Source organism: Aulonocara sp. 'chitande type north' Nkhata Bay, linkage group LG16 (genome assembly GCF_057382095.1).
Source record: "Aulonocara sp. 'chitande type north' Nkhata Bay isolate Kocher_YH1m ecotype deep benthic linkage group LG16, A_spYH_male_GT1.1, whole genome shotgun sequence".
NCBI classification, from domain to species: Eukaryota; Metazoa; Chordata; class Actinopteri; order Cichliformes; family Cichlidae; genus Aulonocara; species Aulonocara sp. 'chitande type north' Nkhata Bay.
In genome coordinates, this window is record NC_141359.1 from 4,959,934 (window position 1) to 4,976,504 (window position 16,571).

Sequence of the window (16,571 nt, forward strand, 5' to 3'; positions counted from 1 at the left end):
CATCAGGGCCTTATGAGCCTATACTGGTGTTTTTAAAAGTTATCTTTGACTTTATGACTTTCTGTGTCTTTTCTGGGATGCTTAGGACTCATATTGCACTGCTGGAAATAGTTTATTTTGATGCATATGCTGCTTTTTTGCAAATTTGCAGTATAATATCTATTTTAGTTTTTCCTGCAGAATATAAAAATTGGTGTATTTAAAAAATAAAACTATGAAGACACTCAAAACAAATTTCCTGTGGTAGGAAACTATTTTGTGCAACTTTTTTGTATTTACAGTTTTGAGGGATAAGCCTCTTAAATTTCTCTAACTAGAAATATATGTTAAAAAAAAACATTAACGATTTTCAATTTTTTTGTAGTTTATTGCACTTTTTTGCAATTTATGGTATCCCTCTTGGCTGGAAGCAGTGCCTAAACAATGGAAAAAACACAAACTTTATCCAAAAACCTCTCATGTTTAACTGTTTTCCACTTTTTCTTTGGTCATTTTAGCCTTTTTGGGCAGGGTGAAGGGAGTATCTGCCACCAAACAAGAAGACAGCTGCATGTAGCTATGAAGGTGTTTGCTAGTTCACCTTACATGCATTAATGTAATAACGTGGTTAGCCTACTCAACGTAAATTACACAGAACAACATTAAGCTACTCACGCAGAGAAGAACGGCTGCTGCTGCATCATCATCCTCATCATTTCTGCTACACTGGCAGGGCTAGGGGCCAGGACTCTCCTCTTCGGGTTCTCGGGGGATGTTGCTAACTCCGGGTCCGATAACAGGCACCACACCCGCAGTAGATGTGCTCGGTGTGAGGTCTCGCAGCAAGCTATCAAATACGGCGCATTTCTCGGCTTTTAAAAAAAACGCTATGCGTCGCCAGGTGTTTCATCGGATTTGAGGTGTTACCTCCTTTGACAGTATCACAGTATCAGCTTAAAGCACTTGTTGCTGCTGAGTTTGCATATTTTGCTGTGAAGTACAGCCAGACTTTTGACCGCTTCGCCTTGGGCATTTTTAATCTGTAGCTCTGCCCTAAAAGAACGTACGTACCTGGGCCCGCCTACTATCCTCGGAAACGTAAAATGATTGGCTAGAATCTAAAGTGTATCACAGCTCAGGAAAAAAAGCACCGAAATAAAGCACCGAAATGTGCGCTGCTTTTCGGTCTGGTTACTACCGTTTATGTCAGAACCGGTGCCATCATGGCACCGGATACCGGTACCCATCCCTACCCATGACATTACAACTTGATATGAGATTACAACTCTTGGCTGGCTTGGGAACTCACTGGGAGAGTAAGGTTTAGGTATCTCTGCTTAGACAGCTAGCCTTGCAGCTATGCAGCCCATTTGATTAAAAACTTAGGGACTTATAACCATTTCACTATGAAATAACAACTTATTTCATAAAGTAAACTTCATGTGCTTTATCTATAACAGCTCTCCTCTTGGGTACGAGATTGTGGATACAAGCAGCAGCAATGAGCTTCCTCTGAAAAGTGGCTGGCCTCTCCCTTAGAGATAGGGTGAGAAGTTCAGTCATCCGGGAGGGAGTAGAGCCGCTGCTCCTCCACATCGAAAGGAGCCAGCTGAGATGGTTCGGGTATCTGACAAGGATGCCTCCTGGGCGCCTCCTGGGTAAAGTGTTCCGGGCATGTCCCACTGGGAGGAGGCCCCGGGGCAGATCTAGGACGCGCTGGCGAGATTATATCTCTCGGCTGGCCTGGGAATGCCTTGGTGTTCCCCCGGACAAGCAGAAGGAGGTGGCTGGGGAGAGGGAGGTCTGGGCTTTTCTGCTTAGGCTGCTGCCCCCGCGACCCGGCCCTGGATAAGCAGAAGAAGATGGATGGATGGACTCTCTTCTGAATCACCTACTGATTATATTCACAGTATTTGTTCACTGAACAAACACTTCTTTAGGGATTTGCTACCTTAGCTTAGCTCATAGTCAACTCGCTAGCAAGATGGCCTCATTTTCCTGCTCAGTTTGGCAGATTTTTAGCTACACTTCGGCCTCCTTTTGTAATAATATAATAAATGTACCATTTTTACAGTTCTGCTCACTGAATTGGAGAATTGGAAAATACTGTAGCTAATCAGGCCCCTGTAGTCAGTTTGGACAAACGTAGTTTAGCCACCATTAGCTTCCCCCCCAAGAGATTGTCCCAAGCAGCCAGGAAAACAGGCTGGCTGGATTACGGTGAGGAGGAAGCATAGTCCTAAACAGAAGCCCCTGGTACACCACCAATCTATTCATCTAATTGTTTTTGCCCACTAGGAGAATACTTTGGTTATTTGCAATTCTATTTTGAGTCTTATGAAGTTAGCCATACAGTAAGGATTGTGCAAGGGGCGAGAGCAGGAAAGACTGAATGAAATTACAATTTACATTTTCAGTAATGACATCCGGTTACATCCATCAAAGTTTGCTAAAATTAATAATAATCAGTGTGTGTAACACTTGTCAGTTACCATGGAGTCACTGCCAAAGGTGGGAAGTAATGAAGTACAAATACTTCGTTACTGTATTTAAGTAGAATTTTCAGGTATCTGCACTTTACTTGAGTAGTTTTTTTCTGATAAATTTTTATAATTACTCCCTACATTTTTACACAAATATCTGTACTTTCTACTCCTTGGATTTTCAAAACAGGCTCGTTACATTTGTTTAATGCATCTGAGGGGAGTTATTATTTCAGCATTCAAACCTCAGAGTGATTTGATCCTAAACAGTAACATGTTCATGTGTTAATCACCAGGGGATGATGCATGAAAAGAGATGAAAGAGGCAAAACTGTGTGCCTTAGTCAGTCTCCATCAGCGTAACAAACATCAGCAAACACACAAACTGTTTGTGCGCAGCCTGTCGCACAATGTGTTGCTAGCTAAAGGTCCAGCTGCTGTATTTTAAAGAAAGAACTAACTTCACTCAGAGATGGAAGACGATAAGAAAGATGGGACAGGAAGAAGAGAGCTTAGATTTAAAGGTAAGGGCTGCTCAGTGGAAATGTGAAGCTTACATGTTAGTCCTTAAATCAAATATTGGGCCTGTACATGAAACATTGTGTTTTTTTATATTGCGAAACACAGTTGCAAAACAATCTCAGCAAGACTAACTGTGTTATTTAAAGGTTGCATGAAAATCCTCTGCAGGTTAGTGCAGGATAAACAGGTCAGTTTGCTGCACTGTGATGGATTTACAGTAAAGAGCAGTGTGTGACTGTTTCATGGTCAGAGTCAAGTCACATCAAGTCCTGCAGGTTTGAGGGTTTCCCCACCAGCTGAATCCCACTCTAACCCTTTCCCTACTCATTTTCCTGTTTAGAGGCAACGTCACTCTCTACAATGTAGGCAACAGAAAATAGAGCTATTTTTATTTTCCTGATGTTCTGCTTAAGTGATTCAAGCTGAGTAGCTTTAATTAGAAACAGTATTTAGAGTGAAAATAAGGTTTGCATTCAATATTATTTTATTATTACATTAATATTGCACAAGGTTCAGTTAGTTTGGCATAGAAATAGGTGGTAGAAATGTTCATCATGGAGCTGTTTCTTACTTTCTTACTTTGAGTATATTTCAAAGCCAGTGCTTCAACTTTTACTAGAGTATTTTGAACTCTACTATAGACTAGTATAGAAGGGTAAACCACGCTATAACGTGGTTTACCCTTCATGGCCTCGATGATGTTTTTGTTGTGCAAGTTTGCATGGTTTTTTTTTGTTTTTTTTTGACAGGGCATTGTGTTCTGCATCAGAGAAAAAAAGTAAAGAAAAGCATCTCTGGGTCCAGGCAGGAACCAGAGATGCTCTACAAACTGCTTTGTTCCCAACTGACACATCGTTAGTTGTGTGTCTTGATGTCTTTGAGCCCGAGTCTATATCTGCCCATAGCACAAGAGGACCCATGCAGTGGGCAGTCCTCTTCAAGTGTCTCTGTGTCAGACCTGTAGACATCGAGCTCATTGAGTCTTTAGATAATCCAGATTTAAAAATGCATACAGAAGGTTTATGGTGATTGGAGAACCAGTGAAGTACATACACCCTAATATGGGATCTTCCAAACTCACACATGAGGTGCACATAACATTGTTGGTTGCGATCACAGCCATTGTGAACAACTGACCACTTCTGCCTGTGTCCAGGGATCCTACAGATTCACACCTGTTTCATTGCTTACTCAGAAAGTAGATCCATGTGATCCAAGTTTGACCATAAAGACAAAAGTGTCACAGGGTCCAAAGCTTGTCTCTTACACTCAAACTGTTCTATGACGTCATCAGAGACTATTACCTTGTTCCTCTTCTTAGTTCTATGAAGCATCTTGAGGCATCTTTTGTTGTGATTTGGCGCTATATAAATAAAACTGAATTGAATTAAATTGAGTTCTTCTTCACCACAGCCATTAAGTTTTTTTTTTCACAAAATCCACCACATCCTGTCATTCTGCATTTCTGTGTAGACAATTGTTATCCTTTATTTATCCACGTAAACGTCTCAATGAGATTGAAATTGTTTTCATACCAAAACACACAGATAAGCAGGAAACAATCCAAGTAGAGTTTTATAGATATAAAAAACAACCAATGGGGAAGTCTCTGGATACGCAAAAATAGCCACTTAGCAACAGGACACAACAGTGGTTTACATTCCACAGTCAGTAATAAAATGTAAGGCACAAATTGTTATTAAATTGTTAAATTTGGATTACACAGCATTCATCACGGTAAATGTCTTTCTGAAAGTGCTGTAACTAATTAGAACTAATGCTAAACCACATCCAAGTCTTTATGGCCTCTAATTTTCTGCTTCTACTTTCAGCTAAAACTGAGGTTATTGTACTCGGCCCAGTATGGTATCCAATTAGATTCCTGCTCTGGGTGGCATTACCTTGGGTTACTAATAGCCTGTAATTTGTAATTATCAGGACGTCCTAAAAATCTCCTTTATCTCTGATATTTGGCTTCTCTTCATTGGCTCCGTTAAATCCAGGATCAGAATTTAAATCCTTCCCATTACATAATAATAATGATAATAATAATCAGGCCCCATAACTTTATAATACTTTATCACCCTATTAGAGCAGCTCACTCTTAGACTGGGGGCTTACTTATGGTTTGGGTATTTCAATGTAGAATGGGAGGCAGAGCCTTCTCTCTGGCTCTCTTCCACGCCTTGCCTTCCTCGTCTTCCTCCACTCAAGCCTGGTTCTGCTGGAGGTTGTTTCCTGTTATGGAGTTTTTCCTTCCCACTGTAGCCAAAGCTCATGACGGGGTGTTCTCTCTTTTCTTTGCAACATAAAGTGCCATGAGGCAACTGTTGTTGTGATTTGGTGCCATATAAATAAAATTAAATTGAACTGAACAAATACTTTAAAAAAAAAAGCTGAAGATCTAAAATCACACTTTCAGGTTACTGTTTATTGAAATGACAGGACTTTCTGCAGAAACACATGAATACTGAAACCTGATATATACACAGTTTAAATGTGTCCATCGGCAGCTACTTGGGTCAGTTTCTAGGACTAGAAGCCATCCACCAGGTGTTCATGTGAGCTGTTTACGGACACACTTGTTGAGTTTTAAGGCGTTTTAACGGTGCAGGGATGGAGACTGGTGCCAGTCACAGTCCACGGAGCAGATTTCCCGGCCAGTTGGTCGTCATCACACAGCATTATATTCCATATTTCTGCTTTAGCTCCTCCACCAGGCTGATGTACTCGTTCATGGCGTTCTCATTGCTCTTACCTTACAGACAAATTAAAAATGTGTTATGGAGGGAAAAAAAGACAGACAGACTAAATGAACAAGCTAGTCCTGCTTTTACTTTCAGAGACTCTTTTTCATAGTTTGTTGACATGAGGACTCAAAGCCCTGCTTGACAAACTCAACACTACAACAACTCATGCAGTCCTGAAAGGGGGCTGCATGCAGCCGAGTACAATATGCAATAATCCAATTTACTACAAAGGATGAGGAACGCACCAGCCCAACTTTTTTTTAATCAAATGAGCTGCACTCCTAACTCTGAGGAAATCATCCTTTATGTTTAAGGTAACATCAACTTATTCAGCCTTTATGCAATAAAATGTACTGAAATTGTACTTTTAGTAAAATAATAAAGGACAACAAGAAAACAAAAAATTAACAAATTTGTAATTCATTTTTAATTAATGAATATAAATAAACTTAACATTTATTTTAGGTTTATTTATATTAGGTCATGTTTTTAGAATTACAGCTGGATAAATTTCAAGTAAGCGTTCACTTTAAACATCATTTAAACACATCCATTTCCTTCCATTTATCCGGGGCCAGGTCACAGGGACCAGACCCCCCTCTCCACAGCCACCACCTCCATTCTTACTCACCCTTCTGCTTCTCCCAGGCATCCCATTTAGCTTTCCCAGTGAAATCAAACATCCCTGGACGAGCTTCAAAGACAAACAAAGCAAATTAAACAATTTAGTGGAATCCCGTGTAATGCAGGTCAAATAAATATAGGACACATTCATTAAGGCCCAGCGTCTTCAGTACAGAGCAAAGGGCTGCATTACATTGCAACACAAAAACATAAGAAACACTACTGATAATTATCTAGAATATTTACATTTATGTGGAAATCTGAAAGTGAAACCACGATACACAGGAGCAGATCTAGCTCCTCAGAGAGTCTGTAGTACAGGTGTACGTCATGCATGTGCCAGTGGTTCTTATAGGGTGCATGTTCAACGTAGCCAGTGTCAGACTCTTATCAACAGTTTGTGTGAGAGCAGTAACAGTGCTGAGCGCAGTATCATTTGAAATTTCTCACCTGTGTTCACATCACCCACGGTGGCCTGCTTGAACAGCGAGTAGATCTGCAACATCTCCTCATCAGTCGGCTTCGCCTTCAGCTGCTTGACCTCTGCTGCTGCTTCATCAAACTTAGTCTGTAGAAGACAGGACGACAACGTTGGGACAGTGCTACGTGCAAAAGGTAGATTTTTTTCTTCCCAGCTGGAAGAGGAAGGACTTCTTAACACAGCTTTTCCACACATCCCTGTTTTACACTGGATGCTTATACTATTTTAATTTGCACACAGAAAGAAAAAACTAAATGTACCAGGGTCAAAATTATTAGACCTCTTGTGCTGAGAGACAAAGCGACTGTCCGGGCCCAGTTTGCTGCTGACTGCTTGAAATCAAATTGTCACGTCCTTCTTTCTTAATGATTCCTTCTGCCTGGAAGAGATTCTACCAGGTCCATCCCCACAGCATAAGACTGCCATCAAAGTGTTTCACTGTGGGAATGGGGTTCTTTGGGGTTGTACACCGCCCTTCTTTCATAAAACATCTCTATGACCAAAAGGGCTCTAGCTTAATCTCAAAGGATGTGTTTCCAGTACGTGCAATCTTACTCCAGATTGCCCATGGCATACTTCAGTCTGGACTGAAGGTGAAGTTTTTAATACTGCGAGTAAATAGAAGATAAAACTCTGTTTTAAAGTGGAAACACTTCATGCATGAAGGCTAATTTACCCCAGAGCCTTCCTCCTCGGCACAGTTTTCATTTATAAAGCTTTACAAAACCAAATATCACGGCTAACAGGTGGATTTTCCTGTGTCAGTGCAGCCAGCCAAACCACAAAGAACCGCTTACTGCTTAAGAGAGAGAGTGGAAGTCGACTGTATATAATTCCCCCTGACGATCAATAAAGTATTCTGATATCCTTAAATTCTGTAGACAAAACTGATTGTTACAGCTTGGGGAAATACAAAAGTGACCCCTTAGTCCCGCTGTTTTCCCTGAGTTATGGTTACACAGCTTCGAGAGCACGTGGTGCTCCATGGTGTAAATTAGCCTTTACACATGATGTGCTTTATGTCCAAGTTAACTTGATTTGAGTATTACAAAGCACATCAGTGAACACCAACGTTCAGTGCTATGGGTTAATAGAAAGGTCCGTTTTTGTGGGCTGACCTGGTCATTTTTTTTCTGAAATAATTTGTTATTGTGTTCAAAAGAAAACTGGGATGTTTATAAATGACATTTAGGAAATGCTTCACTTCCTCTGCATAAAAGTAAAATCAGGATAGAGAATCAGTCTAGTCCAACCAGACAGTGAAACACTGTTTTATAACTCGCAAGTGATCGGTGCAATAAAGAACCGTTTTACTCGAGCTTACATCACATTTGCCTTTACCCAGTTTGCTCACATGGTTGCGACATTGGAGCTGCCCCATTCTTGGCTAAGTGGGCTGAAGGGCAGACTGAAGAAGACGTTATAAATGCCCAGTGGGGTGATTTTTCTGAAGTCGTACTCCAGATCAGTCTGCTTCCTGCACAAACACTACAGACATGAAGAAAAGCTGCATCGGGACAATAGCTCCCCCGCAGCCATTGTTACACACCGACTTTTTCTGCGCCCTCGGGCTGCATGAGCTGCTCTGTAGCTGCTAACAAGTCGTTGAACAAAGACTCCGCACAGCTGTCTGGGATGCTTTCACTTCAGGACACACGGCCTGCAGCTAAACCGCTACATCAGCTAACGGTCTTCCTTAACAGAAGGCGGCGGAATATAAACCAGTAATTTTATTCTTTTATACAGACCTGGAGCTCAGCCATGCTCGGTTAGTAGACAAACATAAGCCGGGGACTTGACTGTCAAACCATTTCCTCCTTCACGCCCTCCTTCCTATTGGCTAAACCAATAACGTACCTCGGCCGTTCACTGGATGACGTGACCGCAATTGGAACCAATCATGTACTTACAACCAGAGCAGTCGTGTCAGCGGGGTTCAGGATTCACGCTGTCACGTGATACCCGGAGACTTATGCCAAAAAGTGATCGTCCAACAACACGTGATTTCCAATGTTTGTATGATGTCTTTACTCATATTGGTAAATAGACTGCACTCAGCAGGATTTACAAAGGAGTTATATATCCAGTGTATAGCCAGTCCGGTCCTTTTGGCCACTTAAAATATGTTTACTAAACTCTTATTTTATGTGTTATCATTTCTGCTGCCCTCATGGCCAGATCTCACTTAAAAAATGAAGTTTTAATGTCAACGAGACTTTTTTTTAACTGCTTAAATAAGGGACACTGCCAACAGCTAATTGCGACTTCTACCTTGTAACAGGAATGTTGTTTGTGGCTCAGATGGCTTGATATCATACACGAGGCATACATTACACATATGGTTCAAATATTACAGACTAACAAGTTATTTGTAGCATTTTAAATGCGAGCAATCAATCAGTTTTTGGCAGACGATCACTATTTGGTACAACACTAGCAGTGCTTTCTGGAAAAACTATTAATGCATTGATTTACAATATACAATACTATATACAATTGTGTATGTGGATGCAGCAATATATATGCACTTTAACAGTAAACTATGTGAGGATTTGCCTGAACAGTTACTGTTACAGAATTATTCTCTAATTCTGTAATATTGGATAAAACGCCAGTTATTGTCCTGCTAATGGTAACCGTGAACTGTACAGAACAAGTTCATTTTATCTGGGTGAGTTTTATTTTTAAACCTCTTATTGTCTTCAAGAGCACATCTCAGTCTTGTGTGCTGCCATATCTAGATTATATTGCTAACTTCAAGAACTATTGCAAGGCTACATAAAAACAAGGTCCATTATGGTGACTGGAGACCCGAAACACGAGACATGCATTTATCCCCGCTTGCCAGTACATGATCTCCAACACCCCCAGATGGTAAGACAGGCATTGAGATGCCACCTCAACAGTAAGCTGTAAATATATATGGCCTGCCAGATACCCAGCTGGAACAATAAGCTGGTCACAAAAGGACATAAATGCGACTTGAAAATTCTATAAAATTCATGGACTTCTCCACCCAAGGTCTAGCACCCTAAGACATATGAGCAACAGACAGAGAGAGAGTGAGGATTAGTGCGTGTCAGAGGCATGCATGAATACATCAGGAAGATGAAGCCCTGAGATGAACTGTGCCTCAGGGAGCTGAGGACAGACAGTGATAAGGAGCATGAAGAGGAACTACACTACATTACCAAAAGTATTTGCTCATCTGCCTTGTAATATGTTGGCTCACATTTTGCAGCTATAACGGCTTCAGCTCTTTTAAGAAGCTTTTCCACAACACTAAAAATAACTATTTAAATAAACATAAAGAAATAAGGAATCATTAATTCAATAATGATCCACATGATTAAATTGCTTTATTTTATTTATTTATTTTTACTCTTTATTTTGAGTCAACATAAAAGAAGGGTAACAGTTCTCAACCACTGAAGTGGCATTAAGCCCTTTATATAGTGTCCATTTCCACCAGGTCCGTTCGAAGGCATCCAGTTTGATTCGTCATAGAAACTTCAGTTTATCTCCTCCATTATTTCACTTTCAGCGACTCCTTTTCAGCCAGTTCTTGTGATAACTTTCTTCACAGCCACAGTCATTATTTTAAACATGTAGATGTTCTCTTTTTTAATCGTACCTTCTGGGATCAGACCAAGGTGTAAGACCTGTGGATCCCTGGGAAGTTCACACTGACAAAGTCCGTCTATCAGCTCGGCAACATCTGACCAGCATGGTTGTAGTTTATCACATGACCAAAAGAAGTGTAGGTGATTGGCCTTAATATGACCACATTCTCTCCAACATTGTTTTTTTTTTTTTTGCTTTAACGTGTTTGCTTTTAATATAAACTGTAATAAACGTACGGAATCCATAATCTTTCCGAGTTGGTCGTTGTCCCCTTTGAGGTCGGACCTCAGGTCTTTCAGAAGGTCACTCGGTGTTACGTCAGTCCAGGGTAGCCTTGGAGTTTCAGGTGGGCTAGAGTTAGCTTGCAGTGCTACTTCACTGGCTTTCGATGCTGATTTTCTTTTGATATTTTTGCATGGTTTATTTGCCTCTTGTGAATCAGTTTCCCCTTTTATACCAATAGCGAATGATGAATCAACTTGTTTACTGGAGTTGAGTCCAACTTAATTTCATTGAGTTGATTCCTACAAATGACAATTTTCCAACAAAAGAACTTAATGCTAATAGAAAGCAATTTATCAAAGTTGAAATCTGTTTCATGATTATTTTAAGTTCATGGTGTGATTAGAGTTATTCTTTGGATTGTTCAACATCAAGTCCAGAGTCTGGTTAACATAAAACTTTAATGGACTTATAACAACTTTCACATAGCTGCCACTCCATCCATCCTCTTCTGATTATCCTTATCAGGGTTGCAGGGGCGTCTGGAGCCTATCCCAGCTGTCATAGAGGCAGGGTACACCCTGGACAGGTCGCCAGTCTAACACATAGAGACAGACAACTATTCATACACACAGGCAATTTAGAATCACCAATAAACCAAACCCCACTAACAATTTAGTCTTCAGTCTTTGGACTGTGGGAGGCAGCCAGAGTACCCAGAGAAAACTTACACACACACATCATGCAAACTCCACACAGGCTTTTCTGTGTGGACAGTTAGTGGATTTGAACTCAGAAACTTCTTGGTGAAAGGAAAGAGTGCTAACCTTTAATGAGGTTTGAAATCTCGCATGATCGTGTGACATGACGAGTCCAGACAACTAACCACTCTTTCTGGATTGTATCACATCATCTCAACAAGAATAAATTTAACAAGTGTTAAGTTGTTGAATTTCATGCAGATTGTATATGATTTAATTATGTTCACCACAGAAACATATAATTATTTTGTTCAAATTCCAAGTTAGACTCTTGTAAACATAATAACCACCCAATTTCACTTTTTGAATGAAGGTTTAGTACTGCGTTTATGGGAACATTTGATCGTTCATCAGTGCATTTATGACGACAGGACATTTGTGAAGCATTGCCTCCTATAACAGTACCACACCGGAAGCTCTTGAGAGCACCCACTGTGGCCATGGAAGTGATTGGATGGGTGAGTGGATACGTTTGGTAATACAGTGTATCCACCGGCATGTTTGTATACTCGTGTCTTCAACCCAGCTGCAATGGCCGCGGCGCAACATACCAAAAAACAAGAGATGCACGTCTGACCGATGCACATACACTGAAAAAAAGGGACTGGCCATCTCTTGGATTTATGTAAGCATCTTGCATGTATTTAACACAATTGCCTCATGTTTTAAAGTTAAATGTAACTATATAGTGTAAAAACTACATGATATGCAGAAAGGGTGTATTAAATTGTTCATATCATGTTCAGGTGAAGTAAGTTAATAAGATAGCAACGTTAAATCTCGTGAAACCACGCGTGATTTCATCTCGCGGGCTTTGGATCGTGGTTTAAAAAAGGCATCCATCTCAGTCAAGTCGAGCAGCCAACTCTACGTTTTTGGTATGTCTTGATTTTTTGAATTAATTTTTACCATATTTCAGCCAAATGTAGTTAAACGTCTAGAGTGTCGCCATGTAACATGCTAAAAAAGAGCCGTTAGCTTATTTGCTGTTTTATCTGTTGTCAAAGAATTGGCGCTTTTTCATTTGAATTTGTCTTTGGCACAAGAGCCGTAATATCACATTAAACCTAATTACGAGGCACTCATAACATAATTTGGTTTTCTGTGTGAATAGATTTGCCAACTGACTCTTCAGTTACATTGTGTATTTACTGCACCGTGGTGTTAGTGAGATTTTGGACATTGAACAGCTTTAGCTAATATCATCAGCGGCATTATGCTAGCTTACATCCCTACCCCTCCTGCCCTCACCTGCTGTCCTTTTCTTTTTGTTTTTGTTTTTTTTGCTGCACATTGAGAGACGACCTCTATTCTGCATTTCACCAGGAGTCAGCTGATGGATTGTGGGTTCAAGGTGTTATGGTAAGAAAGTATATTCTATTTTCGTTTCTGTAACTTAATTATAATAGGTTTTTTATAATTATTAGGTGCATGCATACTCACCCTATTAATACAACTGAGAAATCCAAAATCTGCCATAGGTTTATCTTATACCTGTATGTATTGCCAGAAAGGTGATTACTGGACTCGCATTAATGCACACTTGAACTGAAATGAGGTTGTAACTTGTGGGTTGTTGGGTTGCAAATCAGAAACAAACATCTTTGGATTTTTTTAATCCCATAAGATCTGGAAACACAGTTTTTATTCAACAAAACATTACTGATTAACCAAGCACAGTGCCTGCTGTTATTTCAAAATAATTTTATGTCATTTCAGATAAAATGCAGCATTCCAGTGCATCCCAACCATGCCTTTACAGTCAAGGTTTCTGACGGAGCTGAGTTTCTCTCTGACAGTCTGCTGAAAGTGTTTGCAAAGTGATCGGGGGAACAGGGCACAAAGCTAAAGGATGTAGCTGCCATTATGACAGTAAGAACTTTAAAATTCTTTAACTACAAAGTGTATATGTATTGCATTAGGTCAGTAAAAGATTTTTATACTACATCCATTGAAACCGTCAACTATTACCTGTGAGTACTGATTCCACTAAAAGGATGCCATAATTTTCGTCATGCATTTACTGGCCCACTGAGAAAAATGTATCTTTTTTAAAAAATAAATGTTCTGGAAACGATATATCCATAAAGTTGATGTCAAACAGGAACTTTTGATATTGCTTTGTAGATGCTGGTGTTGCATGTTGACTGGTTTAAGTTTTTGTCTGGGATCATTTTCTTCTGTGCTACTGAAAAGTTCACAAATCTCTGTTTTCTTTGTTATAATACTTTAGGATGACATTAATGCTCGGAGTCCCTCATCAAAGTGCTCCGCATCTGTGTGAAAGACAATTGCAACATCTTGGTGCAGGAGTTCATGGTGAGTGTTTTATGAGTAGATTGTGGCTTTGCAACATTTAAAAATGCATTTAGTTATCCACTTGATCCTCATTGGACTGGTTAGGACCAGTAGTCCTCTTTAATAATTTGAAGTTCACATGAGGCCTGGTAGTGAACTCGGCCGCCGGCCCTTGAGGCCCCACCCCCACCCCTGTATTAGGGGTCACATCAGTGTGAAAAAACTTTAAATTTGTCATTCTAGTGAACAAAGAAAAATCCCCCCAATATTTACATTAGCTTTTGTTTGAAAAAAAAAAAAAAAAGACCAACTGACCAACAGCTAACCAAATTGTGGGGCTGAAAGTCTAAATTCTAACATCTTCTGAGTGACATAACCTGGATTTCTGATGGGCCGGTGTCTTTCTAACAAAAACTAATGTAAAGCATTTGAAATTATTATGTTTTTCACCCTCTCTTAGAAACTCTGTTAGACCATGAATGGCAGCATGGCAGGCCACTCTTTGGCTATAGCTATTTACTATGTTGCTTGCATTGGTTTAAATTACTCTAACATTAGAACTGGTAGATTCAAAAGAGATGAGTTTAAAAAGGAATCTTAAAGAAATGTTTTGTGTTTAACCAGGACTTGACTGAGGCCACTGCACAGATTGAGAAAACCACAATGAACATCTGTCTCCAGAGGATGCACCAGGCAATGACTTTTCTGATGTTGTTCTTCAAGATCTGGATAACGTGACCTTTGCAGTAGCCATGCTGTTTGGACCTTTTTTATTCCTTCAACATGAGTTACCCATCACAACTCTGCTACACTTTTGAGGTGATTCAAAGGGTGGTAATGGAGTTGGATGCAACTCAGCTCTCAAGAAAAGCTCACAACTAAGACAAAACTGCTCCTGCAACGAAGCTCACTGTTATGCATGTGAGGTGACCAGCTCTAGGTGAGAGGACATTTAAATCTCACACTTGTTCTGCTGCATTTTTGAAGCTCAATTCCAGGAACGGATCGCAGGGTTCATTTTTATATACTCTGCAACTGCCATGAGGACAAGCCGTTTTTTTTGTTGTTTGTTTTTCCTTTTGCTCTGTACAAGTTCTGTTTGTCTGTTTGGCAGCATTTTTAAATTTGTCTTTGTATTTTTTCTTTCTTTTACTAGTGAAGAGATGTAGCGTGAACAGTTATGCAGTCTAAATATCCCATATGGGTCGTGTGAAATGGTATTTTCAATTTCATTCAGTTGAAGTAAAGAACGTTGAATATTTCTAAGCTTGCTGTTTTGAACCAAGATGTCACAGTATGATCAGTGCTGTAATTTTTGACAGTCACTGTATCAATGTTATTTTTGCGTCTCTTGAATAAAGGTTTTGACCTGCAGGTGCTAATTTCTTTAGTTATTGGGGTAAAATGGGAGGTGTTAATAGGAAGGTGTTTGCCAATTCAGTAACCTAATTTAATGTTAATGGAAACTAACATTACCTCAAATTGTTTAGTTATAATTGTTGTTTAACTGAATCTTGATGTCAGAGGCCTTAAATAGAATGTTTTGATTTGTTCTTTCCCAACATTTTTCAAAAGAAAGAGTCTAATTTATTTGCTGTGATTGATTCCAGAGAACACGGAAGAACTGACATTATTTAACTGTTGATTTATATAGATTCAGTGGAGGAGTAATGTCAGTTTAATTCTTTACCTACTGTCAATGCAGTGAAATTAGACATTTTGTTTTGAAAGGTTACTGGTGGATGCCAGCAACCATCTTGGAAGAGAACAATACAATCTGTTATAAGGCCTCCATTTGAAAATTGTGTATTTGATACTAGAATATAATAGCAAAATGTAATTTGAAGATAACATGTAGTATTTAAGTGACCAAGTAGTATTGGGTAAAAGTTATTGAATCGTGTTGGGATAACGTGAGAAAATTGTGAAGGATTAAAATATTCCAAGAGCTCAAATTACTTCATCAAAACATGTTTAAGTCACATTTTATCAACACAAATTGCACAGGTTTATTGAACATGAATAAATTGTGTTAATTTAACTCAATTGTTTAAGTTGCTGCCGAAGCAAAACATCTGTGTGCAACAAATGTCCACCATTGAATTAAGTAAATCCAACAACATATTTTTTTCAGTGTAGCACCTGCGACACAAGCAATGTGTGGTCATCATAAAAATGGCCCAAGGAAGCAGACACAGGCTTCTCCTGAGTGGTGGTTTCAAATTCAGCAGGTTCAGACTGATTGGTTTAAATCCAGTCTTTAAGTCTGACGTCATTAGCCGTGTCCGGTCCCAAACTCTGGTGCAGGTCCATAAGTCAAGCGAACACTGCAACATCACTGAGAGTTGAAAAATGGTCTAAATTCTTTCATCTGTAATAAAATGATCAGCGTTGCTGCTCTACCAGGTGTAACAATTAAGTTTAACATCCAGGCATCCATGAAAACAGGATTTATGACATTTAACAGAGTTAGAAGTCAGCAGGGAGTTAGCTCGCTAGCTTCCATCTAAATACAATATAGCATGTCCTGACTGAGGGATTTCTGAAACAAAATAAGACGTACAGCTCTGCTATCACTTCTGACATAAATTAAGACAGAAAACTAAACAGCAGTGACGTTTGTAGGGTTACTGAAGTCGGGCTAGCTGATATGTAACGATGTGCTACGTGGTGGCTAGCTACACAGCTACATTAGCATAACATAAACACAGTGAAGCTGGAGGATGAATGCTAATTTTTTACCACTCGATAAAAGTTAACATGAGGGTTCCCGATGGTTAGGGACAAATGCAATCGCATGGCAGGATGCTGTAAACCATAGGTGTCA

General features: G+C 39.7%; 1 protein-coding gene and 1 long non-coding RNA gene across 2 annotated transcripts; one reads left to right on the forward strand and one right to left on the reverse strand.

The window, feature by feature from the left end:
• Window positions 1-5,394: 5,394 nt before the first annotated feature.
• Window positions 5,395-8,746, reverse strand: LOC147310857 (acyl-CoA-binding protein-like). Its single transcript, XM_086267350.1, has 4 exons — window positions 8,588-8,746; window positions 6,809-6,926; window positions 6,366-6,428; window positions 5,395-5,742 (listed from the first exon to the last, which is right to left on the reverse strand). The coding sequence occupies exons 1-4, from the start codon at window positions 8,600-8,602 to the stop codon at window positions 5,669-5,671; spliced, it is 270 nt and encodes an 89-aa protein (XP_086123476.1). The 5' UTR covers window positions 8,603-8,746; the 3' UTR covers window positions 5,395-5,668.
• Window positions 8,747-12,039: 3,293 nt separating this feature from the next.
• On the forward strand, window positions 12,040-15,302 carry LOC147310858 (uncharacterized). The gene is made up of 5 exons (XR_015125475.1): window positions 12,040-12,324; window positions 12,773-12,808; window positions 13,166-13,318; window positions 13,680-13,765; window positions 14,369-15,302. It is a non-coding gene; the product is annotated as an uncharacterized LOC147310858 (long non-coding RNA).
• The last annotated feature ends 1,269 nt before the right edge of the window (window positions 15,303-16,571 follow it).